We start from the raw sequence: 26139 nt of genomic DNA on the forward strand, positions 1-26139 counted from the left end.
GATGTCACAATCCTTAATAAAGCATTCACTGCTAAGCTACGATCGTAGCACTATATTATAGCAAAGATATGGGTTTCCCAGTTTGTAGAGTAGTGCTTCATAGAGGCGAAACAACAATAAGTTGTGATTAGTTTTGAATGGGTTAAGCTTACTGTCAGAGTTAGTTGATTTGTGTAATTGCCTCATAATATTTATATTTATTTATCTTTGTACGATATAATGTTTGATAACATATATCAGCATCAACAATTATTCCTAAGGTTTATTTAGGATAGCAAATGGTTTAGAAATACGAACTAATAACAAATGTATTGAGTACAAAATAGGTGTGATTCTTGTGTAACAATTAAATAACTTTCTTCATTTTGTTCATACTCTGTTAACAGTGAGTGCACATAATAATGTGAACATTCCATTGTGCTTTCACTTCTCATACTAATGCAATAAGGTCTTCATACTGTATACAATAGACACACATGGAAAGTAAACAAGTTTGATTTCATACATAAAATTGGGGTGCTCATAATTACTGTTGGTAAATATCGTAACAGCTGTTTAACATACAATTAGAATGGCAAATTAATTAATGCAGCTGTCTGTGTAGATGATATAAATGCTGAAAAATACACAAGTAATTGTACATAGATCGTAATGCTATCGAAATATTACTCACGGTTCTGCCTCTATGGACTGTAGGCGAGCGACATAGTTCGATGGAATGTATCCTTCTTGTCTTGTTTTCTTGCTCCTAGCTAACCACCAGTCACCTTGAGTATCATTCAGGATCTCCAAATGCTCGCCCTTTCTAAAGCTTAAGTCCTCATCAGTTCTAGCGTCGTAATCATAAAGGGCGACGAAAATACGGGTGGGCACCACCTCGTTTGTATCCGGACCTTGGCTCACAGTGGATCTGGGGTCCGGGGGCGGAGTCGGCACGGGCGTTTGGAACGGTCTAGCATCCTCCTCGTGAGGATTAGCCCTGTCGATTTTTGTTTTAGGATCCTTCTCTCCTGTACTACTAAAACAGTTCCCCATTTTCTCTTTACAAGGTGAGATTGGTTCCAATCGTTTTGTCAAATCACACACTTGTTTGAATACAAACACCAGTCCAAAGTTTGTTCATCTATTAACATTTTATTACGTCACATAAGAGTCAATAACTTTAAACATTTATTGTGTTTTATAGTAAACAAAGACTAGAAAACCCCAAAAACCCCAATCGGACATCACAGAAATCAGCCATTTTGACGCGCCATAGACAAACATAGATTTACTATCTCTTTCGATTGCGTTCAAGGATAAGCTGCCTTTCGTAACAAAGTTTTTGTTAATATTAAATACAAACAAATATGAGTCAGTAGTCTTTTTAGTAAACTTTATTTAAAGATTTAAATCAGTTTCAATATAATAAATTGATAAAAAAGTGATGCCGCTACTAGCGACATCTACTCTTATTCGTAAAAACTACCGGCATAAGAAAGAAACGTTTGTTGATTGAATGTTGCAATATGTCTGAACTAGATGTCGCTGCATAACAGATTTAGGATCTTGTAATGTTTAAAAAAAAATTAATAATACAAATAGTATTTGCATTTGCTTGGTAAAGTTTTACAGTTAGTATTTTCCTCGCCTTGGTGTGATGAAAATTTTTGTTTCTTGCTTGTAATGTAAAGTACTGTGAATAAGGCGTTTACTTGTTTAGTACCATAGGTACTTTTGGATTCTGACGAATGGTAGGTCCTACCTACCAGTGGCGGCGCGTCCATAAAAGCCGATTCCCACCGGCTTGACTGTTTTTGGACGTTTGAGTAAAGTTGTAAAGGAAATATGTAAGCCAAATTAGCCCCGGCTTGCCTATGGATATGTTTGACGCGCCGCCGCTGCTACCTACAGATCAAACCCTAAGCCCCCATTCGCACGACAGCTTTTTCAACGCACGTTAAAAAAGCGCTTAAATCTGTCCGCACTCTAAATTCGATTTAACGGCCAGGGCTTAAAGTCGAAAATCCAACAAAGCTTAATAAAAAGCGCCACCGCCATGGTGTGAATAAATATTAAATACACATGTATCCATTTGTGCCATTTGAACGCTTTTTTAAGACGCGTTGAAAAAGCTGTCGTGCGAATGGGGGCTAATAGGATCGTTTGTTTTCAGCTTTGTGCCTAACTAAAAAATTTGACGTTCCACTTGACGGGAAATTCCGTATCCGCGCATCCGTCCTACACAATCATCCCCGGTTGACCGTCGAACGAGATTCGATCGTTAATTTATTTCGTGTCGCGGGATTGTCGTGATCCCTAATGCGACGGCTCGTGTGGATTGGTCGTGCACTAAGCTTCGCTTATCGTGCCGACCTTAATTAAACAGGGCTCTAGGGCAGCGCAGTGAATGCTGAGACGAATCAACATCCTAACAGAAGCGGGAACTAGTGAAATGTATAGACTGGTCGTCTCCGTACACACATTCAACCACAGGCGATCTTGACGTTGAATGTTAATAGTGTGCATACTTAGCATTGTCTCGATTTTACACCGGAGCGGCGCGGCGTATCTAGATCAGCATCAGTTTGATCCAGCGTCCCTTGGAGTGGCCGGCGCTGGCCCATCGTGTAGAGGAGCCGTCATACATAATAATGCTGCATCTTATAACAACCCATGCTCTGAGATTGAGATGAGACGGTGTTGAGTTAGTATTTTCTAACTTATGCTACAACAATTATAATTAATGACGCACCTGCCGGCCTAGCCAAGGTTACAATCGCTATCGCTTCGACAACGAAAAGCTTTACGTCTCTCTATCACTCTTCCATATTAATGCGACAGTGACAGTTGCGTTTCGATCGCTACGGAGCGTAAGCGATCGGCATCTTGGCTACGCGGCCTGTACAGTTACCAACCTTTTTCATTAACTTGTCTTTGGTCGGAGTAATTAAAACTACCCTGCCTTACAACACACAGATTGTGCACTAACTACTTAATTAACCTTTCCTGTTTGTTCGGATTCATGGCAGGAAATTCGTCCTTGAAAAACCTTTTCACCTCAGCAACTCAAACAAGCATTTTTATGAACGACTGTAATAATTAAAAGCACTAGATTTCGGAGAAAACAAATGTAATCTGACAAATAATAAAACAGACAAAAAATATCAAAACCATAAACAAAATACGTAAAAAGATTATGGAATCTTGCACAAACATAGGTACCTAATTTGCACTATTTGCAGATGATTTGCAGCTACAAAATAGTGAGCACAATGCAGTTTTGCTCTGTGTGCAGTGCAGTGACTAAACATTTCTCTTGTTACTTAACAACATACCTAATTAACTAGTCACAAATATGTACATTATATAATTGAGACGTTTGTACGTGAATGAGCCTTAAGTAGAATCATATTTTGTAAGGAAATTTCAGCTCAACTGAATGTCAGGATCCCGTTTCAGAAATGTTATAGTGGGCCCTAATAACCCGACATACTTAACCCATGTCAGCATGTCACCATGTATTTCTGATGTCGTAGCTGCGCTGCGAATGCTGCGATCATGCCGATCACCAATGTATATAATCTATTTCCATTATACATATTTACCACGTCAGTGGACTCGGTGGCATAATACGCTGGTCCATCTAATGGCTCCTCTACACGATGGGCCAACGGCGGCCACTCCAAGGGACGCATTTATGCGTTAGAGGGAGCAAGTGATATTGCTATCTCATTTTACCGCATGGCTGCGTCCCTTGGAGTGGCCGGCGTTGGCCCATCGTGTATTAGAGGAGCCATAAGCGATCTCGCCCGCCCGGTTGGCAATACTATGAACATGGCCTGTACATACTGACAATGCTACCTATTTTGTTCAGTATAAATTTTTAACAAAGCTTTGATGCATGTTTACAATACTATTCAGTAAGTAGGTATTAAACAAAGCAGGCGAACAACACAGGCGGTTATCAAGAAGTTAAAAGTTAAGTAAAATCAAAGGTCATTAAAGGATATTTAGTCCTAAAGCTAAGCTAAATACCTACTTAGACACAAGTGCGCAAGTACTTTGCCAACTACCCGAGTTGTAGAATGGGGAGGAGACTTATAAACCATACATTATATAGAGGGTAAAAACATACTTGTAAATAGTTTCAAGAAACGATTTCCAAAGCGCTTCTTGATAGTGCTAGGGTATGCATAAGGTGTATTCGGGTAATACCGAATGTCGGATAATTCCGAAATTCAGATGAAAATCACCCTAAATTCCATCATAATAAAAGTCTCTTTTCGGAATTATCCGACAGTTTTCGACATTCGGAATTAGCCGAGTAAACCTTAATAAATTAATAAATACAACAATGGGACGAGAATGGAACTGTCAGAATCTAATCCGGAAGTCAGATCGATCGATAAGGGAAATAAACTGAGTACCTACCGACGTACCTAACTTTCCTATAAACCATTTATGAGAGTGCCCACTCTAATTAAATTAATTCACTCGCCTACAGAGATAGGTTCCTCTTCATTACTGTACGTTTTTTTAATGATATATTTATTAGGCTCATCGCACTCCCACAAGTATACCTACATAAAATCTTACTCTTCTTTATATATATTTACCTACTTACTTTATGTTTTGTAATTTTTCCTGAAATTAAACAGAACATGACGACATTCATCTCAACACTCTCCTAAACTAATTAATTATAATTACCACCATTTTCGGACATTACAAATTCCAGAGACGGCTTTTGAAAACATTGCGTCTTGATTAAAATCAAATTTGCTGGTAAAGGAATGTCTGCCATCTCCATGGAGCACAATTGTTGAGACCAAAACATTGTGCGAAGGATGGAAAGGGTCGATTGTTGACCCAGTTTGCTAACTCAACTAAATTCAATTGGTAGCATGTTCAGTACAACGTATTTATGTTCAACATTGGCAGGGCAGTAAATTAACTGTACCTACCTACTTTAGCCCAGCCAGAGTAGTTTTAATCAAATTAATCCTAACCCCCAGGACGGGCAATGTCCTATGCTGTAGATAAGAGGACTCAATCAATCTTTAAACCTATTTAAAGGCTCTAGCCACTCTAACCTGTTGAAAGTAAATTCAGGGTGCGAAAAAATAATACGTTGTTTTAAAGAGGTTTCAGAACTATTGTTAGGCCAAAGAGGGATTTTTTTGTAGTTACTTGAGCATAACGAGTGATAACTTGTTACCCTTGGAGTCTACGTTACATTAACCACTTTTACGTGTCTATGTTGGTCTAATGGTTGGTCGTGGTTCGGTAGGGGTTTAAAACAATCGTCAAGTAGATTGTGGATTTGATCCTTTTGGTCCATACTCTACCAACAGATTTGGTTTTAAGGAGTTTTGATTTAAATATGAAGTTGTATGAGAACCATTTTAGAACAGATAACGACCCATCTGCGAATAGTCAAAGACTATCTCTTAAGTTAACAACAACAACGTAATATGTAAATGTATATGTCTAATAAGACACGTGCCTAAGCCCTAAGCCCCGGATCATGAATCTAGGATATACCTGGATCTGGCATGAGTGGTGGGGGTAACTGACAGAACGAGATAGTTTTATGTATCTTTCAGTAGGAGTAGCAGAGAAAGCGGTATTATTGCTTGTCCTTGTCACAGTCTCACTTTTTGTTTGTTCCCCACCTTTTTATTAGTATGGAGAATGGTGGGCAACAAATGAATTCGACCAATCACAGTGTCGCATTTGCGTATGTTTTGTCCCTCACGGAGGCACGCGTATACCACTTCTATGCGATCCTACCTTCTATGCCCCGGATTAATTCTTAGCCACCCCAAGTCTATAATACGACAGCGACATTGCCACGCTCAAAATCCAAAGATAGGTATTTTGCTTGATCAGATAAGAAAACATCTCAAGAAATGCAGCCCCTGTCATGAAATATCTTGGCATATTTGCACAGTATCGAACGTTTCAAATGACGTTAATACGTGAATACTAAATAGAGCTCTTTGCGTCGTCTAAAAGTTATTTTTGCGAAATCAAATTTTCCAAGCGAAATGTTTTTCTCGCTTGGTAGAAATTCCCACGAAACTGGGAGAAGCTAGCAGAAATTAAGTCAATGTTGATCCAGCGGTGTCGATTTCTCGCAAAGTAAGAGAAACGAGCAAAATGTTACCTATAACCGTCGGAGTTAATCCATTATTTTAAATTCAGCTGTTCGTGTAATGTAAGACTGGCTTTACTTGGCCATATTTTTCCAAATATGTAGGTATATAAGTACACACTAGAAAATAAAGTATTATTAAAACATCAATGTTAATCAAATTTTGAACAGGACTCTAACAGGATATACCGGGTGTGGCCTGTAATACGAGCAAAAATCTTAACTATAGGCTGTACTCCTCATACTGACCAACATTTGTCCAGCAACTTTTAAAAATAACTTGTGGTTTGATTTTTAATACACTTATTCTAAGACGAATGTACTTATTGCGAATTTTGTTATGTTTAAGGCATGACAAGCAACGTTAATCACAAATGATATGGCATATGACGATGGTGTCCATTGAAGATTAATAGTAATTTTGTATGAAAAATAGGAAGTCTTATAGGAATACCTACTTCATAATTTTTTAAAGTTGTCGAACAATAGTGTCATGTGAGGAGTACTTACAATCTATGTTTTACTTATTTGCTCGTGTTACAGACCACACCCGGTATATATGTAGGTAAATCAAAAAATGAAATTAAATACGAGTAGGATGGGGAAAATTAAATACGGACAAAAAATGACTTCCTGGCGTGTTTCATTCTTGAAAAATAAATTTAGGTAGGTACCATGTTAATTTTTTGTCAGAAAGCATGAAGCGGTTGTAATATCTGTACTATAATATGCAATTTTCATAATGTACCTTATCAACTAATCAGGGCACGGGACAAGCTTATATATACGGTCATCAAAGTGAGTTGGTCGGGTCTAACAATAAACTCGATCCTGAGCATGTCGGGTCATGTTCAATGTAAAGGTTCAGTATTCCCTAGCCACTATTTCATGCTACGGGCGTACCCAGCATTTTTTAAGGGGTGGGGCAGAAGTAGGGGAGGCTGGGTACGTTGTAACATGGTTCGATTAATCTGCCCAAAAATTCTGAACTTTTGCTCAGCAACTCTTGCCACCGTGGGTACGCTTATGTTTACCGCACATGTACCTACGAAGTAAATTGGTGGGTTCTTATTGGGATTTGCTGAGCTAGTCATTTATATGACAAACCAAAGTGACAACCACACTACGTATACAGTGTGTAAATTCAATACGGGCAAACCTAAGAATAAGAATATTATTTATATGAAAGAAAAAACCTTGTTTACATAAAATATATCAATATCGTGGCCCCACAGCTTTAGGTACACGGTGGTTAGCATAAGACCTAAGAAGTAATAATTGAGTTAACTTATGCTTAGAAATACGATTCACAACACACACATCGTAATGTCATGTCACGTTATGTCTTGTAATGTTTGCAGTACATTGCTGCTCGGTAAATTTACAAAAAATATTTACGGGTCATAATTATGTGTAACTTCAAAAAACTTCGTAATTCTTGATTACACCGGGGATTTAGGTTTTGCCCATAGGTATTGGATTTCACTGTATACAACTATGGAATAAAACACAACCAACAAAATCAATCTAAACTCCTAAAACTATGTATCGCTTTTATTTAGCACTGCAGACATCGTAAATTTTGTAGCAATTTCCGTGTAGCATTGTTGCGAATGGGATTTGTATACCTACTCAATTGCAGCTGAGACGATTACTTAACGAGTTAACAACAGCAATTTAAATCTTAATTATATTGAAACTACGGGTGACACTGGGGCTGGCTCATTTCTAGGCCAAAGAATAGGCTTTTCATCGTGGGAATGCAGCCAGCCTTATACTGGGCACCCTTCCCTCACCTTTCCTTCCCTTCCCTCCTTCCCTTCCTTCCTTCCCTTTCCTTCCTTCCTTCTTTTCTTTCCTTCCCTTCCTTTCTTTCCTTTCCTTTTGTATTCTTTCTTTTTTCCTTCCCTTTTTCTGTGGGACTTAAGATAGGTGGGCAAATTTTATGTATTTACGTTTTTTATTAGTTTTAGTTCATTTAGTTTAAACTTAATTTGAATAATATTTTATAATTTTTGTTACCTATTGTGTTATCTCATTCCCTAAATAAATTTTATTAAGTACTCTCGGGACTTTGGGTCTCTTAACATAATTTTTAACAATTCCTTTAAATCCAGCCAAGCTGCAACATAGTTGCTACAAAGTTTACGATTACTGCTTATAAGGAAAAATTGCTGATGCAAGAAAATGACTACCAAACGTAAAATGTTACGTTATGCGTGTCACCTTTGTTATTTCTAGTTAGGTATTACATATACCTACTAATTAAATAAGCTTTGAGACGTCTTTTGACGATGTCTGATCTTTAAGTTATACAAGTCAACTTGAGCAAGCTTAGGCTTAGCATTCGTTAAAAGTTAAAAAGTTGTTGCGGATTGATATTTCTACTAAATCCTGAACGTAAGCGAATTCAAACAACTTTGCGAACAAAAAACTACCTATCCACTTCAAAAACGATAGCGAAAGCTTTTCTATAAATACGTCACGTGAATTTTGATGAATTGAGTTTCAGAAATTTGTACAAAGAATAACGACAATAACATTCTTAAAGAATTTTCAGAACGCCAACATTAAAGTATTGAATTTTCTCAACAAGATTAGATATGTAAGCGAAGAATTTAGAATTTAATATTGAGTAGGCGCGTCGCGTTTGGAATTTGAAGAGATTTTATTATTATCAAATTACGTGGGTAACGTGTTTTCTTTGGAGTTACTTTTCATCACAACAATTATTTATGACATCAGGCTATTTATAAGTTTGTTGATCTAATTAATGTTATTTTCGGATATGTAGGTATGGCCTATATGTAAAGGTAATGTAATACGTGTTTTTATGGAATATTCCAAGATTAATTATTAATAGCAGCAGAAGGTGCTGGGGGTCGGATACGGCGTTGCGTGAACAAGAGATTTCCTTTGGCAGGATTGATCCTTAGGACCCAAGGGTACATTTAAGAAGTGGAGCCGAGATTTTTGATGTAAATTTTTAGGGGGGGGAGGGGGCTCACAATTTAATCTTGATATCTATGTCGTTTAAGCTACTAAGCCAAGTTTGGTATCGTTTTTGTATAAATCGGAAAATTCATTGCCGAATTCATTTATGATATCATAATGACACCATTCCGAAGAAAAAACACATAAAAAATGAAAAAAAACCACTTTTTTTTAATTCCTCTTCACGCCTAAACCGCTAAACCAATTTAGTTAAAATTTGGTACAGAGATAGTTTCAGTCCCAGGGAATAATATAGCATACTTTTAATATCAAAAATCATCCCTTAAGGGTGTGAAAAGGGAGGTGGAAATTTGTATGGGGATCCAATAACCGCTGAACCGATTTAGATAAAATTTGGTATAGAGATATTTTGGGTCCCGGAGAAGAACATAGAATACTTTTCATTAAAAAAAATCTCTCAAAAGTGAAAAGGAAGGTGTAAGATTGTAAGGGAAATCAATAAAGGCTGAACCGATTTAGCTGAAATCTATGTCTACATCTTTGATTTAGTTGGAAATGATACTAAACTTAACCTATACTTTAAAAAATGTCTAACCGGAGCAGTACTAACCGGAATATAAATGCTGTTCACAAAATAATAAACAACATCAGGGAGTCTGGGGAGATGGAGATCCAATTCTGTTGGATTAAGGCGCATGCTGGCCTCGATGGCAATGAGAGAGCGGATATCGCAGCTAAGCATGCGGCCGCACTCCATAAGCAACCGGATTATGTTCATTTCCCACTCTCGCACCATAAAGCCGAAATGAAGAAAAATTTGCACACACTCCATAATAAAACATATATAGAGAGCAGAACAGGTAAACACGTAAAAAACTGGCTACCCACATTGGACGATATATACTTGTTACGCAAACATACAACTATCACATTTCAGTTGACACAAATTCTAACCGGTCACGGATATACCAAATTCTATCTAAAACGTTTTCACAAAATTGACAATGACGCGTGTCCCTGTGACGACGTCACACAGCAAACAATTGATCACCTTATTAAAACTTGCCCAAGGTTCCTTTACGCAAGAACGATCCACGATACCATATGCACCAAGTATACAACATAGACCCACTGAATATAAACAAACTTACGGAAAAAGAAGAAGCCCTCAACTCTTTTTTAACGTATACTAAATACATAATAGATAATTTAAAATCATTTAATAAATAATACGAACTTAAAGGCAATCGGCCGCCCGTACTCCTAGCGAGGACCGATTGACCCCCACCAAAAAGCATTAAAAAAAAAAAAAACCTCAGACGTCACCGACCCTTAAAACCCCACCACCACCCAACTGCATCAAAAATCTGGGTAATATTTTCGTAAATTCAGGACATATAATATCGGGGGGTTAGTTGTTCCGTATCCCAACAAGTGTCTATAGTCCAAGCCCTCTCGCGCATGAGAGGAGGCCTGTGCTCAGCAGTGGGACGTATTAGGCTGAAATGATGATGATGATGATGAGTTGTTCAGTTCCGACTTTTCTCATGAAAGAAATTCTGGTAAAAAAAAAACAGTTAAGGATGCACAAAACACTATTCAGAAACGCAAATAATCATTATTTAATATAGCACAAGCCACAACTTTATTCACATGCACTGTTTTCATAGATCAAATTTGTATTTTATGAAAATTGGCACGTTTAAGCCCGCTCTGCAACATGCGTAGGTAACTCCCAGCCTGGTAAAAGCATAAATAATTCGTTAAATATGGGTCTATTTTATAAGCAACGCACGTGGAATATTTCTAACAAAGTTGTAGCCTTCGGTGTGATGTCGTGACACTGACATTAACACAGTTATTTCAAAGCGAAACGCCCCCCATGCGCTTGGGGTAAAAGATCTGAAGCGGTCCGGTCCTTTGGGACTAGAAAAGTGTTGGAAAAAGTCGGAATACTCTGACACATTTTCCTAAGTGAAAATATGTGTTTTGCACAGTCAACGTCATCACTACACCTTATAAAACAAAGTCCCCCGCCGTGTCTCTGTGTGTATGTATGTTCACGATGAACTCAAAAACTACTAAATTTTCATACGCTTTACACCTCTCAATAGAGTGATTCTTGAGGAAGGTTTAGAAGTATATTTGTTAAGGTTTTGTGTAGCCCGTACGAAGCCGGGGCGGGGCCTAGTCCTAATTAAGATTAATTTATTTGAAACGATAACCGATTGATAGAAAAAACCACTGTCTTTTAAAATGCGTCAGATGTTTTTGATACTATTTGTGCTTAATTTTCTTGATAATAAATTATAAATAAAAAAGATGAATCAATCTTTTTAGTATATATGTCATTGTAAAATTATTAGATTTAGATTTCATTTATTTGCAATAAACATGGTACAGTGGTTCTTATGATATTGTTATTAGGTAACACGTGATTAACTATAAAGTAGCATGCAAATTTACACCTTAAACTCTAGGACATACAACACATTAATCAAAATAGACAGTATATACAACACAATTCAAATGTCAACGTTAAAGCTAAGAAATTTAATTAATTAAAGGAACCGTCAATTTAAAATTTCATTAATATTATACAAGGTTTGTCCATGTAGCCATTTATAGAGCCTTGGTTTTAGTGCTTTGGCATTCAACTCTTTAAGGTGTTCAGGCAATTTGTTAAAAAACTTAACGCACATTTTGAGACAGCTTTTACTGTAAGTAGAGTGCTAGTTTTGGAGTAACATCTAATGATCTAATACGAGCCTGTTGGGGTCTCTACGAGGACGCTGGTTCAGGTCAGCTGCCTTTTTAAAGAGATGCTTATTTTTGCTGACAAACATACATATTTCATACATATATAGAGCGGGTAGCGGTAGTAAGCCAAGATTATTAAAAATAGGTTTACAACTTTCCCTAGGTGGGAGGCCGCAAATTGATCGAACACATTTTTTTTGGGCGATAAATAGCCTATCCTTATCGGTGCTATTGCCCCAGGCTAGGACACCATATCGTAGCGTGGATTCTACGTATGCTCGGTAACGGTATGTTGAAATTGCGGTAGCGACGGTTGTAAGTTGCAGGGGTCGGACAAAAAGTGCGGATGACGTAAAAATGACGTAATCTTGCACACGGGATGATGTTTGAGTTTGTATTTAACTTCCGTGTGACATGTAGTAACAAAGTAGTATTTATGAAGTAACAAAATAATCGTAAACAATCCATGGAATTAATAATACAGGTGGTAGGGTGATGTAGTGAATAAAATAAATTTCACGAAACTTGTTACCATAAGGTACAATTATTTGAAATTAGTTAGAACAAGTCTGTGGGATCCTCAGATAAATAGGTTTAATAGTCAAAAGTGGGAACAGTAGGTAAGATTAGTAAAAATAAAAAAAGATAATTTGATGTTATTATATATTCACCATCCATGCATTTTTTTCTGAAATTACGGAAGTTTTCATTTTGTAGTTGCACCCAGGGTATGTTTGCTGCTATCATAAAATTTGTAAGGTTCATATTAAATTCACTTTGCCCTTTTTTTTCTACGTTTCCGACATGTTTGGTTGTCTCCAAATGTCTTTTAATATTGCTTACCTTCGTTGGTATATCTTGATTACAGCAAGAGCAGTATACGTGTTTGTCACGTACCTCCAAAAACGGAAAATTGCCACAATATTCGAGTAAAGATGACATTTTAGAGCGTTTTCTTATACATTAGTAAATATAAATTTTAGCTAAATATAATCGTGAAGATACAATAGCTAAACAATAACGAAGTCAATTTATTGTTCATCTGATTGACAATGTGTCAGTCAAAAACGTACTTACTCATTTCAAGTGGCGATATCGTTTAATAAAGAGGTTGATAAATGATGAGTGATAATTGTTTATGAAAATCAAAAATACTATTTGAAATCATCCTATAAGTGGTTTGACGTCATCCGCACTTTTGGTACGACCCCTGGTTGTAACTTTCCGTACCTGTTTAAGTGCGTTAAACAAACTTATTGATTTTTCTACAATACGATTTGTACATGTGCCTTCCAGTTCAAGCTTTCATCTATTGTTACACCTAAAAATATATAATATGTCATTGTGTGCAAACTTTACGGCTACATCTCAAATTTTAAAGTATTATAAAAACTAAACTTTACTAGAGTGGCATTACTCGACGTTTTACTACATACTCCTCGTTCTTAAGTAGGTATATAAAATATCCAGACGACTAAAACGCATTACATCACATTCATTCAGCAGAGGGCAAAGACACATTAAAGCCCTTATGTTGCCGTCTGGTTAAAAATAACAGCTGAATAATAGTTCTAACCATCGCCGGTCACTAACCCCCATTATAGTTTGTTATTCGGACTGCTTGTTACATGTAAATAATCGTTATTTGCTGATCGTAACGGAAAACTCGATAACACGACGTAATTTTCCATCATTGACAAAAATTGTATACAAAGAAATACCTACATAACCTTGATATTATATTTGAGTGACGTTTTGATTCGGTCAAGTTGTGTTCTAATGAATGGGGAAGACAAACAAATTATAGCCAGCATTCAATGAATGTAGTATGATACCTTCGGGTATGGTGCTTTACGCACACTAGTGTCCCATGCCCTCCCCCTGACGCAACGTCCCCTTTTAGCATGAAATATGTTTCGAAACGGCTATGGAGATCTGTCCACAACGTTACCATGGAGATTAGTCCACAACGTGACACTTTTTCGTGCTTATCAATAAAAGAAAATAATATCTTAAATTAAAAAGGGCTCCAAAGTGCTTTCGTTACCTAATAAAGAAAGTTCGCATTTTTGACTAATTAGTCATTCATTTTGGGGGTGAAAAGAAGGGTGTAATAAAAAGCAGATTTGTTTAAAAATTATGGTACCCAAATTACTAATTCCACGCAGACGAAGTCGCGGGCAAAAGCTAATGAATACATATGTCTGATGAAGATAATGTAACCCAACCCGGTCGCAACGCTAGTCATATTGCTCTAAATATCCGAAGATACCTCTACATAGCGTACAATACAATCAGTTTGTATAAAAAATCACTAGATGTTTACGTTTCGCATCCGCACATGCGGAATGAGTGGCGTATTTAGAAACGTTTAATAATATACCAACTTAATATAGCACATCAGCACTTTTTAACTTCTAGTAGGCAGTTACATATTGGACGACTGTGTTAGAGCTAATGAATCGATAATGAAATAAAATTGGTATAATGTTCTATCGCATTTAACGCCTCCGAGGCGCGGTTTACATTTGTGAATTCGTGCGCAAACTGAAAACATTACGAAATCAAGCGAATCGCAAACACAAGACGAAGAAATGTAAGACTCATAAAGTATTAGCAAGTTGCCTTTTATATACAGTGTGTAAATCCACTACGGGCAATAAATTAAACTACATATAGAATTTATCCGTGTAGTCATTAAATAAGTTTTTTTTATGACCCCGTAATTTATTTTAAAAATTTACCGAGTAGCAATGTACCTACTGCAAACATTACCCACGACCACGATGATTTTGACGACCGGTCTGGCCTAGTGGGTAGTGACACTCTGTATGAAGCCGATGGTTCCGGGTTAAAATCCTGGTAAGGGCATTTATTTGTATGATGATACAGATATTTGTTCCTGGGTCATGATTGTTTTCTATGTATTTAAATATTTATATATATTATATATATCGTTGTCTGAGTACCCACAACACAAGCTTTCTTGAGCTTACCGTGGGGCTTAGTCAATTTGTGTAAAAAATGTCCTATAATATTTATTTTATTCATTTATTTATTTATTTATTACGCGACATGATATGACATGACATTACAAGACACGAGCTTTTTATAGTAAGTAACTGTTAACAAGCGTAAACGGTTACTTTAAAAAACTCGTATCTCGTAACTTATGTTATGCGTTGTTTTACATTGCGTGCTGAATTGTTTTGTATTGTTAATATTGTCATTATATTTCCAAGCCAAATTTATCAACATAATTCTTAGGCCCTGTGCTATGCTAACCATCGTTTAAATATTCGCCCGTATTGTATTTATACACTGTATAGAGAAAATAATATTTAGAGGAAAACCAGACGAACTTTTGAAATAAAACCCTTGAATCAAAACATTGTACTTAATATAAAATAAGTAACATTTGGAAGTTTAGAAGTGTAAAGTGTTAAAAACCGTACTAAGTATAGCATCAGTCCCGGTTGGTATAATAATACCAAAAGGAAATAATAATATAAAAAAGGAATAGGAAAAGGTACCTTATAAAAATTGTTTTCGCTGCTGGTCAGATTTATATTTAGATTTAGATTATATATGTTTGAAATATTTCAGAAATATTTTCTTGCATGGGTGTAGCTACAGCTATTTACTTACAAATAATCAATAACAAGTAAACAATACGATCGTACATAATGTACATATCATAAGTCAGATAAAAGATGCCAATTGTGTTGAAAATACACAAAATCTTAGTAGGTAACTAAATTTTGCCTTTGTAAATGAAATATTTATAATATAGCACCTTTTCTTTATATTCTTACCTACTAGGTAACTTTTTGTAATTAGACACTCGCTTGTATGTATTTACCTAATATGCTGATAACTTTCCAGACTAAAGTCAAACAACATAGCAGCACACTGTATATTTATTTATTATTAGGTAAGTACTTAAATATTATGTAAGAATTTCGTTCTTAGCACGTCACACGTAAACGACATTCTTTGTGATTCTATTTTAAAAAATCTTAATCTATCTTAGTTATATCTAGGAAATTTTATGTTAGAAATTATAGGACCTTTCTTTGATATTTAGGTCTATGGATCTACTTTGCTAGCCTTCTGACCACACTACCGTCTGGCACTGACTTGGTCATGATTTGTTGCCCGTTTTCAGGGTTCCGTACCAAAAGGAGCCACGCTGTTTTGTCGTCTAAATAGTGTTTAGTTTTAAGTTTATAAAATACATATGTATGTTAGTCTGTAAGGTATTTGTAATATGGGCCTTGTTGCCTGAATTAAATATCTAAATAAATAAATAAATAAAAGGGTAAAAACGGGAGCTAATAACTAAGACTCCGCTGTCCGGCTCTCCATCTGTCACCAGGCTGTATCTCATGAACCGTGTTAGCTAGGCACTAGAAATTTTCACAAAAAATGTATTTCTGTTGCTGCTTTAACAACAAATACTAAAAACAGAATAAAATAAATATTTAAGTGTCCCGTACAACAAAAGTGATTTTTTTGCCATTTTTTGCGTAATTTATTATTATTATTTATTTATTTAGGTATATGCTGCTGCTATGCTTGTTTGAACAACGATCCACTTTCGCGTGAGGGACGGACTTAGACTGCATCACTAAGTGCTGCATTATTGCCGACAGTGCAGAATGTATTTTGCCGCACGTATGTCAAAAATCCAGACAGAAACATAGATTTTGACATTTACGGCAGCGATGCACCAATAATCGTAGAGTAATAAGTTAATAACCGTAGCAAATTATAATCAATTACGGCTACCTATAGTAAAATATGTAGATTACATTACGTGGAATTTACGTCAATGAGGGGTATTTACACTACATATATACATAGGTATCTACCTTGTTGTATTGTAAAAAAAAAGATGAAACGTATATTGGTACTTGTATAGAAATTATTAATTAAATATTTTTCGCTGCAGTGAAAATGTTTATCCCATGTCGGTGTTCACTCCTGCAGCACCAGAAATGTCAATTATGTGCATGGTTGGAGAGCATTCCAATCTAAATAAATGTACCTATTAAAACTTTGTCAAATTACTTTCCCTCACGTAATATATATAAGTACATATAGTTCATCTCCCTGAAGTGGTCACTCGCGGATGAGATTAAAATAATCGTGAAATCAAAAATCTTCAGTAAAAATACAAGTTTACAAGTAGTTGAACTACAAAAAGTTACTGATGTCAACAGGGTTGCTCGGCTAGTTGTTCTAACTTCTCAAACATTTATTTTATAATTCCTCACTTGACTCTTGCTGTTGTAAGTATCTTAAATCACCAAACGCAAGTTTATGTTCAATCTGTCATATAAACAGCCTTTAGAGCATAGCAGTAAACTTCGCAGAAGCACCGGCTAGGTGATAGTAATAAAAGATAAAGTATGGGCGATGTTGGCGGGCGAACAGCAACAGGCGAGCTCAGTAGATACAGAATCGCCGGTGGAGTCGACCGCCCGAACGCGGCCTATTCGCGAACAACTTCAAATAAATAGTATAAATACCCACAAAGCTTGCTTTGATAACCGTTGTACTACCGGATAACATTCGTAAGTACTAAACACACAGTCTTTTTATCTTGTAAACCATTATCGAGCAATGTAAACATGGAAATCGTTTCAGTTCGAAATTACGCGCGGCGCGCAGTTATTTTTTATTTTTCTTAAAACAAACTGTTCTCGAATACGATTTTAAGTGTTATGATATTTTACGATTACGTTTTACGCTTAAATTTGGCTTGGATACCTCATAACTGATTCTGTTTGCGAAAAATAGAGAAGAAAAAAATACAACGTTTGAATTCATAGGCTATGTGCGCTAAAAGCATATACACCGCACCGCGCACGGTTCGGCCAAAATAGTTTTTAATTATTTAAGGGGCCCACTGATTAATAGTCCGCCGGACGGTATCGGCCTGTCAGTTGTTCGGAACTGTCAAAATTTTGTTCTAACTGACAGGCCGATACCGTCTGGCGGACTGTTAATCAGTGGGCCCCCTTAGGCTAACATTTGAATACTATTTGACGTATGTTAACTATCGCAACTGACGTAGCCTCTAATGGCTAGGCGGGCGTCTCACTAACCCACATAAAAACATTCAACCGGCGGCTACTTAAGTGCACTGCAAACTTCTGAGGTTGGCGAATGGTGCAAACTTAACTTAGATGGTCTCTAAATAGATATAAATAGATATATATTATACTGTTGTAGTAATTGTAGTAGCTCGTGGTGTGGAATTTTACTAGTAAATGAGCGTCGCAGTGATTATATACCTGATAGGTATAGGTATTAGAATTAATTGATATTGTCAGGTAGTTCCGAAAATAGACTTTAACATTATGGTATCACAGGTGATTTTCAGAATTATGCGATATTCTGTAGTAAGTATATGCAGAATTAAAGCTTCTGGCGCATCGTTTTCTATAGAAAGCACCAGCATGTGGTCACCGATCAGCCGTCATTGAAAATGATATGTCGGACGCCTCGGCCCAGACCCGGCCCGGTCTAGCGTGAGTCATCGTCCTTTACACCTCGTGCTATAGTTCTTGAGACCCGAGCAAGAGAAAGCGTCCAAAACTAAACAAAGTACTAGCACACAAAAACTAACTTTGCGCACACAAAAAGTAGTTATACTTACCTACTTTTTGAGAAACTGTAGGTAGCTATAAAAAAAATAGGTCATTTTGTTTCTTAAACAGCATTTACACTTATTCTGACACTGTATACTGTGTTGTGTATGATCGCAAACTTTTGAAAACACTTTACGGCGCGATTCGGGAAATGAATTAGAGATTAACTAGATACGATATAAGTAGTAAAGATCTTTACTATTTTTATATCTAGTGAACCTCTAATTCATTTCCCGAATCGCGGCGCCTGCCGCCATAAGATACCTTTTGCCGTGGAACGTCACATATCTTTACTATTTCATATCTAGTGACTGTCTAATGCATTTCTCGAATCGAGCCGTTAGTCTATACACACAGTAAACGGAATTAACCATCGATTAACTTTAATTATCGAACAATATTGAGACCACTTAATACCTTAATACCATTATCGGTTAATGTCTTCAGTCCTCCAATATATACAAACCATTAAGTAACTGACACAAGTATGCAGGGTGCGGGTGTTAGATATGTTTGAGGTACGAGTAGTAAATAATCGATTAAACGACAGCATAATACGGTATGTTGAATTCCATTAGTAGGCAAACTTTGTAAGCAGTTGTAGTCTACATATGTAGGAGTAAACTCTTTATTGTACAATAACGTCAATAAAAAATAATATTAACCTAAATTAGGAACAGGTAAGTTTTTTTGACTGACTTTTCAATCGTCTACAACTACATAAAGTAATAAACCTAATATTTAAATTAGTCCTTATTAAACATAACACTACTAATTACACATACGATTATACCGATAAGTAAAGCGCGGTGTTAGCAGTGTGCGATTGCCAAGTCATTATTTGTTAAAAAATGTCTATTATGCAGTCACTAAAACAGGTAATTAGTTAACTAAACATTATTAGGTATCAAATGACAGTTGAGCTCTATGGACCAGTAGATATGTAGAAAGGTACTGAATTACATAATAAACCGACTTGGTTAGATCGCGAGTCATGGGTCGCACGCACTGGGGTGTAAAGACTATACTGAGAGTTGATGCATTCTTAAATTTATGAACTCTAGGTGCATTGCATGTGGATAAAACCGATGGATTAAATACTGCGCTATGGGATTAAAAATAGGACGCCTACCGCGGCGGTTGGGCGGAAATAAAACGGTAGGTATGCAATTTATTTTCGGGCACTCGCCCTTACAAGATGGGCTACAAAAAGCGACATCTAGGATGGTTCAAGGACACCACTGGTTTAAGGGCTGAAGACAATTGGCAACTTACGTTTCCATATAAGTACACCCTCGAGAACGCAGCTCTTGCGACTCCTCTCAAGACGGCCGGCTAAGGCAAGCTAGAGACACAGGAACCTGTGCCCGCGTCCACCCACCTTTCGGGTGACAGAACACCCCCAGGAGCACTGGGGTTGCTAATCTTAACAACGTGTCACAAGCTGCCGGCGTATTATGGATAGCTTTATCCATCTTTATCCACGTGATAAAATAACTGTCACTGTTTAACACCGTGGGATAGAAAGAGACGGATACCGTTTTATCACGCTACGCCTGTACTATAATTTACCTTACAATTTACTTACAAAATATTCTTACAAAATTGTATACGTTCTATGACTATTGACTAACCCATTTTTATGTACGACACTATTATCATCACGTTAAGACGTGCTGTGAAAGAGCCATTGAAGCCCCCATGATATATTTTTTTGAATTTGTAATCTTTGATTATAAAAGAGCTTGACTCTACTAAAAAAGGCAGGTATATTGTATTATAGCAAATTACCGGAATCGCTAAGATTACACTATCAGTTTATGCAGTAAGTGTTTACAAGGAACATTTCGTGCACTAGTAAATGTTGTGTTGAAAACATTCTGAAATTAATCGACTATTCATGAATTCAGAGCACTTATTTTGCCGGCAGTCCAAAACATGTGGTTTTTCTCCGCGTTTCTTTCTTAGATTGTTTTACAATGATACCATATTATAGAATTAAATACTTAAGAAATAAATAATACTAAATTAAAACTAACAACCCTAAATATATCTAAAATAAAATAAGGAATATAAAAACTACTCAAAGAGGCCTCCCCGCGCTACCCCCGGCGCAAAGGTGCCCATCACACTCGCTGCGTTACCGCGTTGAATTGCGATGGACAGCCTTTGCACTAGGAAAAACCCGGAGCGCGGGTCAAGGCCCCTTTCTTGCATGCGGCGACCTACTTCCCTAAGGAAGGTTTTTGCTTCAGCACACCAACACCCGGACGTCTCTACGGCTACTGGTACAAACAGGTAATTGGTGAGCGCCGAGTATTTTTGATGTTTGGTGTGCGCCGCCACCTCAGCGGCTGCGCCCGCCGTCCGGATGGTACGACAAAGGTGTGAGGGGGCAAAAGTGCTTACACACGTAGCGTCCCATAGTAAACACTTGCCTTTTTCTCATGGCACCAGTGTCAGGCCGTCAGGCCTTTTACCATCCGACCGGCTGAGGCCTGGCGGTTCTAGCGTGGAGGGGATGTTTGCCGACACTAATGCCCTGCGGATGATGTCGTTCAGGGCATGGTGTCGTGGGAATCTGCCGGCGCAGCGGCAACAGCTCAGTGTGTGATGACCGTTACTCTCCACCATAGAGCCGCAGATGCACAAATGAGGTTGACATACATCGCAGCCCAGACGGAGAGCAACGGCCACCCGCAGTGAGTCGTTGTCGAGCAGAGTGCCAAGATTGGGAGATGGGAGGGCGTGTAACCAAGCACCACTTTCAGGCTTCGAAGCTGCATTTAGTCTGGCCCTATCTGCACCAACAGCGTTTGTCATCAGGGAATCGAAGATCCGCTTGACGCCCACGACGTCCCAACAACGTTGCAGGAATGGTTTTTCGGGTACGGACGCACCCGAGTTGAGAGCCATCCAAGCCGACTGAGCGTCAGAGGCATAGGGTATGGTAGTCCTGTCTCCATCTAAAGATAAAATATTAGAGACGAGTTCTACAACTCCTGACGCCGACGCCAAGAAGGCCGGAAGACTCACGTCACGAGCGCGGCGTAGTCCTAGGCCACCATTCCGAATAGGCAACGATGCCAAGTCCCATTGGTCCGAATTAAGGGATACGTTAAGCAGACACTCAGCCGATTCCTTTAGTGTACGGTCGAAGGAGTCGATATGCTCGGGGTATAGCCAGGTTGGTACGGTGCGGAGAAAATATGTAAGTCTGGGAACGGCAAAGCAGGATCGTAACAGAGTAAGGGACACATGAGCTGATAGGTTTTTAAGTCTTTCTTTGGCGAAATGAAGAAGTTGCTCTCTTATTTGGAAGGCTTCGGGAACGGCTTCAGGAAAAATGGGGGAACCTAGGAGCTTGAAGTTTTGGGTGGACAGCTCTTTTAGTCCGGGAAGTATGGCACTGAAGGAAGGAAAACTCTCCCGAGAGTCTGCGCTGCAAGGGTAAAACTCACATTTACTCGAGTTTACCTCAAGACCCAGTTCCTTTAGAAGTGGAAGAAGCGTCAGAAGGTCTTCACGTACTTCTTCCGGCTTGCCTCCGATTATGCCGTCATCTAGGTACCAGACGTTTAGTGGGGATCGAGGTGTTGAGATTGCTTTCTGGATACCTAGGCTGAAGATAAGTGGGCCAAGTGGATCTCCCTGCTGAGCACCCACCTGAGAGATTATGGGCGACTCACTAAAAAGAGTTTGGAATTAGACGAATACGCTTGGTACAGAAAAGGGTATAGTGCTGGAACTTTCTCTTTAACTTCCAATAACAGAGAATCGCGTTCTAATGAGTTAAAGGCGTTTTTAATATCAAGCTTGACGATTACGCAGTCTGTATTACTCGGATTGAGCGTGAAAGTTCTGGTGGCGTGGATGGCTGCCTGGCAACCCAGTTTAGTGGCAAACCCTAGTTGGCGTGGTTGAAGGTAGGAGGCCATTTCATCACGCACAGCACGGCACCCGAGCTTGGCGGTCAAACGGCGAAATACGCTTCCAATAGCGATTGGCCTTATGCCTCCATCCTTTTTCGATAGTGCGCATAATGATGCTCCGTAGATGTATGGGCAGACTGCGGGGTTCAGCTGGCCACTAAGAAGAAAGTTACAAAGTTTTGTTAAGCACTCTAGTAGACGTGACGCGTTGTCGCTGGTAGAACCAGAAGTGAGCTCCTTCAGGTGTAAGGGGCGGATACCGTCTAAGCCCGCGGCAGAACTATTGTTGAATGAGCTAAGTGCCTGCGCGACTTCATCTGGTTTGGCAGAAAGGGCGGGGCAAGACCTTGTCCGGTTCGGGTGGAAAAAGGCCGTGAAGGGGCTGGATGTTTTAGTTCTAAACTAGTGAGAGTTTCAGGATTCGAAGGTGCCACGCTATCGTCCGACATGAGAATTCGAACCGCTCCCTTAAGATCGCCCTCGTAAACTTTGGATTCAATTGTTCTTAAAACCGAGGGCGGTCTCAGGGCCGCTGCGTCGGCTTCGACAAAGAGTGAGTCGATCGACCCAGAAGATTCTATATTCCTCTTAACTATGGTAAATATAAATACCATCCGCTGAGCGATGACTATAAATTGGCTTATTTGTTGAAAAGATGAATTTGTAGATAGAGTCTGTGCGGAAAAAGAAGAGTCGTGGGATTTGAGGGCGCGCCAGTGCTATTTTATGGTTTTTGCTATGCTGACAACACTGGTCACGTGATTATAGTACGACACTAAAGGTCATGATACTTGTATCCCTTTTGTTCCGGTTTTTAGGGTTCCGTAGCCAAGTGGCAAAAAACGGAACCCTTATAGATTCGTCATGTCTGTCTGTCTGTCTGTCTGTCCGTCCGTATGTCACAGCCACTTTTTTCCGAAACTATAAGCACTATACTGTTGAAACTTTGTAAGTAGATGTATTCTGTGAACCGCATTAAGATTTTCATACAAAAATAGAAAAAAAAACAATATGTTTTTAGGGTTCCCCATATATAGAACTTAAACTCAAAAAAAAATTTTTCATCAAACCCATACGTGTGGGGTATCTACGGATAGGTCTTCAAAAATGATATTGAGGTTTTTAATATCATTTTCTTCTAAACTGAATAGTTTGCGCGAGAGACACTTCCAAAGTGGTAAAATGTGTGTCCTCCCCCCTGTAACTTCTAAAATAAGAGAATGATAAAACTAAAAAAAATATATGATGTACATTACCATGCAAACTTCCACCGAAAATTGGTTTCAACAAGATTTGGTAAGTAGTTTTTTTTAATACGTCATAAACCGTAAACCGCAATTTTATTATGTTACTTGCTGTTACGGAACCCTTCACGGGCGAGTCCGACTCGCACTTGGCCGCTTTTTTTACCACGGCTTACTAAACGGAGCCTGGTGGTGGTGTCGGCTCGTCAAATCAATCCTCTGATTTAGCGCAGGCACTCGTTTTCTTTTTAAAACACACTTTTGTTTTTATGTTTCAGATACTAAAAAGTGACAGTGCGATTGACAAAACTGCTAAAACTAGTTAAGAATTTGCCCAATACAACTGTAATTTTAGTACCAAACAAGATAGAGTCTCATTTATGTACTCCCTAATCTGTGCGGTCCAACAGTTATTTTAATACAAAACCGGGTAGATCGGGTAGAAATTGGGCATTAGAACTGTAATTTTACTATCTGGGATATATTTCACCCATTGTAAACTTGACTTGTAATGTATGTGTACATTATTAATACTAAATATGAATATGAATAAAAATAGTGCATAAGTAGGTAGGCCTTATTGGGATATGTCCGGTTCTCTCATCTCACGATATTTTACTTCGTCGAAAAGTCTGCTAAATATGAAATACTTATAATTTCGTAACTAACAGAACCTAGTAAACGAACTTACAAATAAAGAAATATTTTTATGAAAAGGTTTTATTCTTTGTAATCGACGTCTGAATTAAAATATTCAATGTCACTTATGTTTGAGCTAGCTTCAGAACAACCAGGGACTGATGTGAGGAACTGGATGTGCTTGAATCCGGCACGTAGATTACGAATTCTTGCATATCACCTACTTAGCGGTCTTTTATTCGAGATACCGTAGGTACTTTTACACAATCTTGAAAAAAAAATGACATATAAATATGCATAAAATGGCAAGTATCAAGACTATTTGTCTGTTATTTTAAAGATCATGAATGACCTGCATATTCATGAAAATTAATAAATTTTGAATGAATATACTTACCGATTATGTACCGGAGACAAGTTACTTAGGGGGCTTATTAAATAGGTAATTATTTAATATTAAATACAACATCAATACCCGCGAATAGCGGAAACACGTTCCGCGACTTTTTGTAAGTCGATAGTCGGCTTTTAGCCGTTTTCTTCTCGCCGACAAAACCGAACAATGTTAAATATAATTTTTCTTGTGGTTTTATGTACGGTTTCATCGTGTTTTGAAAATATTTTATACATAAAACTTGCGGTTTTTGTTAATAAAAATATACAATGACAGAAGTTTGTTTACTTTCTACAAGACAGGTGTCAAAGGTTTGATTGCCATATAAAATTTAAAATGTTAGTTCCCGTTTCTGCCACGACTCTTCTCTTTCCGCACAGACTCTATTAGTTAAATTAAATATTTTTGTGGAAAAAACTGATTTTAGTGACGTGTTTACCGGTTGCCATGGAACAAAGCCATATATTATTCAATTAAGAAATTAGTTTTGATCGGATGGATTAATATAAAAACAAAATAGAATTTATCTTAATCTAAATAAATTACTTTTAGTCTAGTAATAATGCTACTCTGTATATAATTAAAATAGAAAAACTTGTCAACTTGCCGTCACCGTTAAAAATAATTGATCATAACTAGTTCATTACGTCATTTAGGTAAATTTATATAACTAAACAAGGTTTCATAAACTTCCTTTTTTCAGTTTATGCAACTAGAAATAGGTCTAGTTATAAAATTGATTATTTACCTAACCCTCCGCTCGACCGAATTCTAGTCTACCGACTAATATGAGTTCAGTGCATAAAATTAATTAGTCAAAGTAGTCAAACTGTGGAGGGCTTTTTGACAACTTGCATCTTGCGTTTGGATGTAAGGGCCGGTACAGACGGCCTGCAACTTATATGGGAACTGCACGCCGACGTTGCAGTTGGCGTGCAGTCGGTCTGCAGTTCCCATTCAAATTGCTGTCTAAGTAAGTAGGTAATATAGGTGATGCTTAGCAGCACATTGCATGTTAATTTGCACACCTGCTTGCAGGTTGAATACGTGGAACTTCTGTATTTTTAAAGACCTTTTATTGTAACCGTGTTCTTGCAAATAAAAAAATTATGATCCATCCGTCTGAATCGTCCCTTAGTCTATCATCTATTCCGTAGAAACTTCATCAGTGCTAGACCAACATGAGCGTTGTTCATGAATATTTTAATTATCTTTAGCAAATTACTCAGTTTGAACAGAATTTCCGAGTTAATATCGGATTAGCGACCTGCCCCGGCTTCCCACGGGTTACCCTTAACAAATTAGACACGTAAACCTTCCTCAAGAATCGCTCTATTGATAGGTGACAACCGCATGAAAATTTGTTTAGTAGTTTTTGAGTTTATCGCGAAAATACATAAAGACAGACGCGGCGAGG

The 26139-nt window shown here is 37.8% G+C and overlaps 2 protein-coding genes and 2 long non-coding RNA genes across 4 annotated transcripts in view; 3 read left to right on the forward strand and 1 right to left on the reverse strand.

Annotated features, from left to right (window-relative positions):
• LOC134671934 (tyrosine-protein kinase Src42A) overlaps window positions 1-1254 on the reverse strand; it is a 107631-nt gene extending 106377 nt beyond the window's left edge. Inside the window, exon 1 of the mRNA XM_063529805.1 lies at window positions 674-1254. Coding sequence (XP_063385875.1) covers window positions 674-1035 — 362 coding nt within the window. The 5' untranslated portion in view covers window positions 1036-1254. The remainder of the gene's footprint in view (window positions 1-673) is intronic.
• Window positions 1-26139, forward strand: part of LOC134671955 (uncharacterized) — a 346096-nt gene that overhangs the window by 142938 nt on the left and 177019 nt on the right. The gene's annotated exons all lie outside the window — the stretch shown is intronic.
• On the forward strand, window positions 12322-12831 carry LOC134671918 (uncharacterized). Its single transcript, XR_010099286.1, has 2 exons — window positions 12322-12509; window positions 12582-12831. It is a non-coding gene; the product is annotated as an uncharacterized LOC134671918 (long non-coding RNA).
• The window catches only part of LOC134671942 (G-protein coupled receptor dmsr-1-like), a 92504-nt gene continuing 83656 nt past the window's right edge, over window positions 17292-26139 (forward strand). Inside the window, exon 1 of the mRNA XM_063529817.1 lies at window positions 17292-17433. The gene's annotated coding sequence lies outside the window, so the exon portion shown is untranslated. The remainder of the gene's footprint in view (window positions 17434-26139) is intronic.

This window comes from Cydia fagiglandana, chromosome 16, assembly GCF_963556715.1.
Source record: "Cydia fagiglandana chromosome 16, ilCydFagi1.1, whole genome shotgun sequence".
NCBI lineage: Eukaryota > Metazoa > Arthropoda > Insecta > Lepidoptera > Tortricidae > Cydia > Cydia fagiglandana.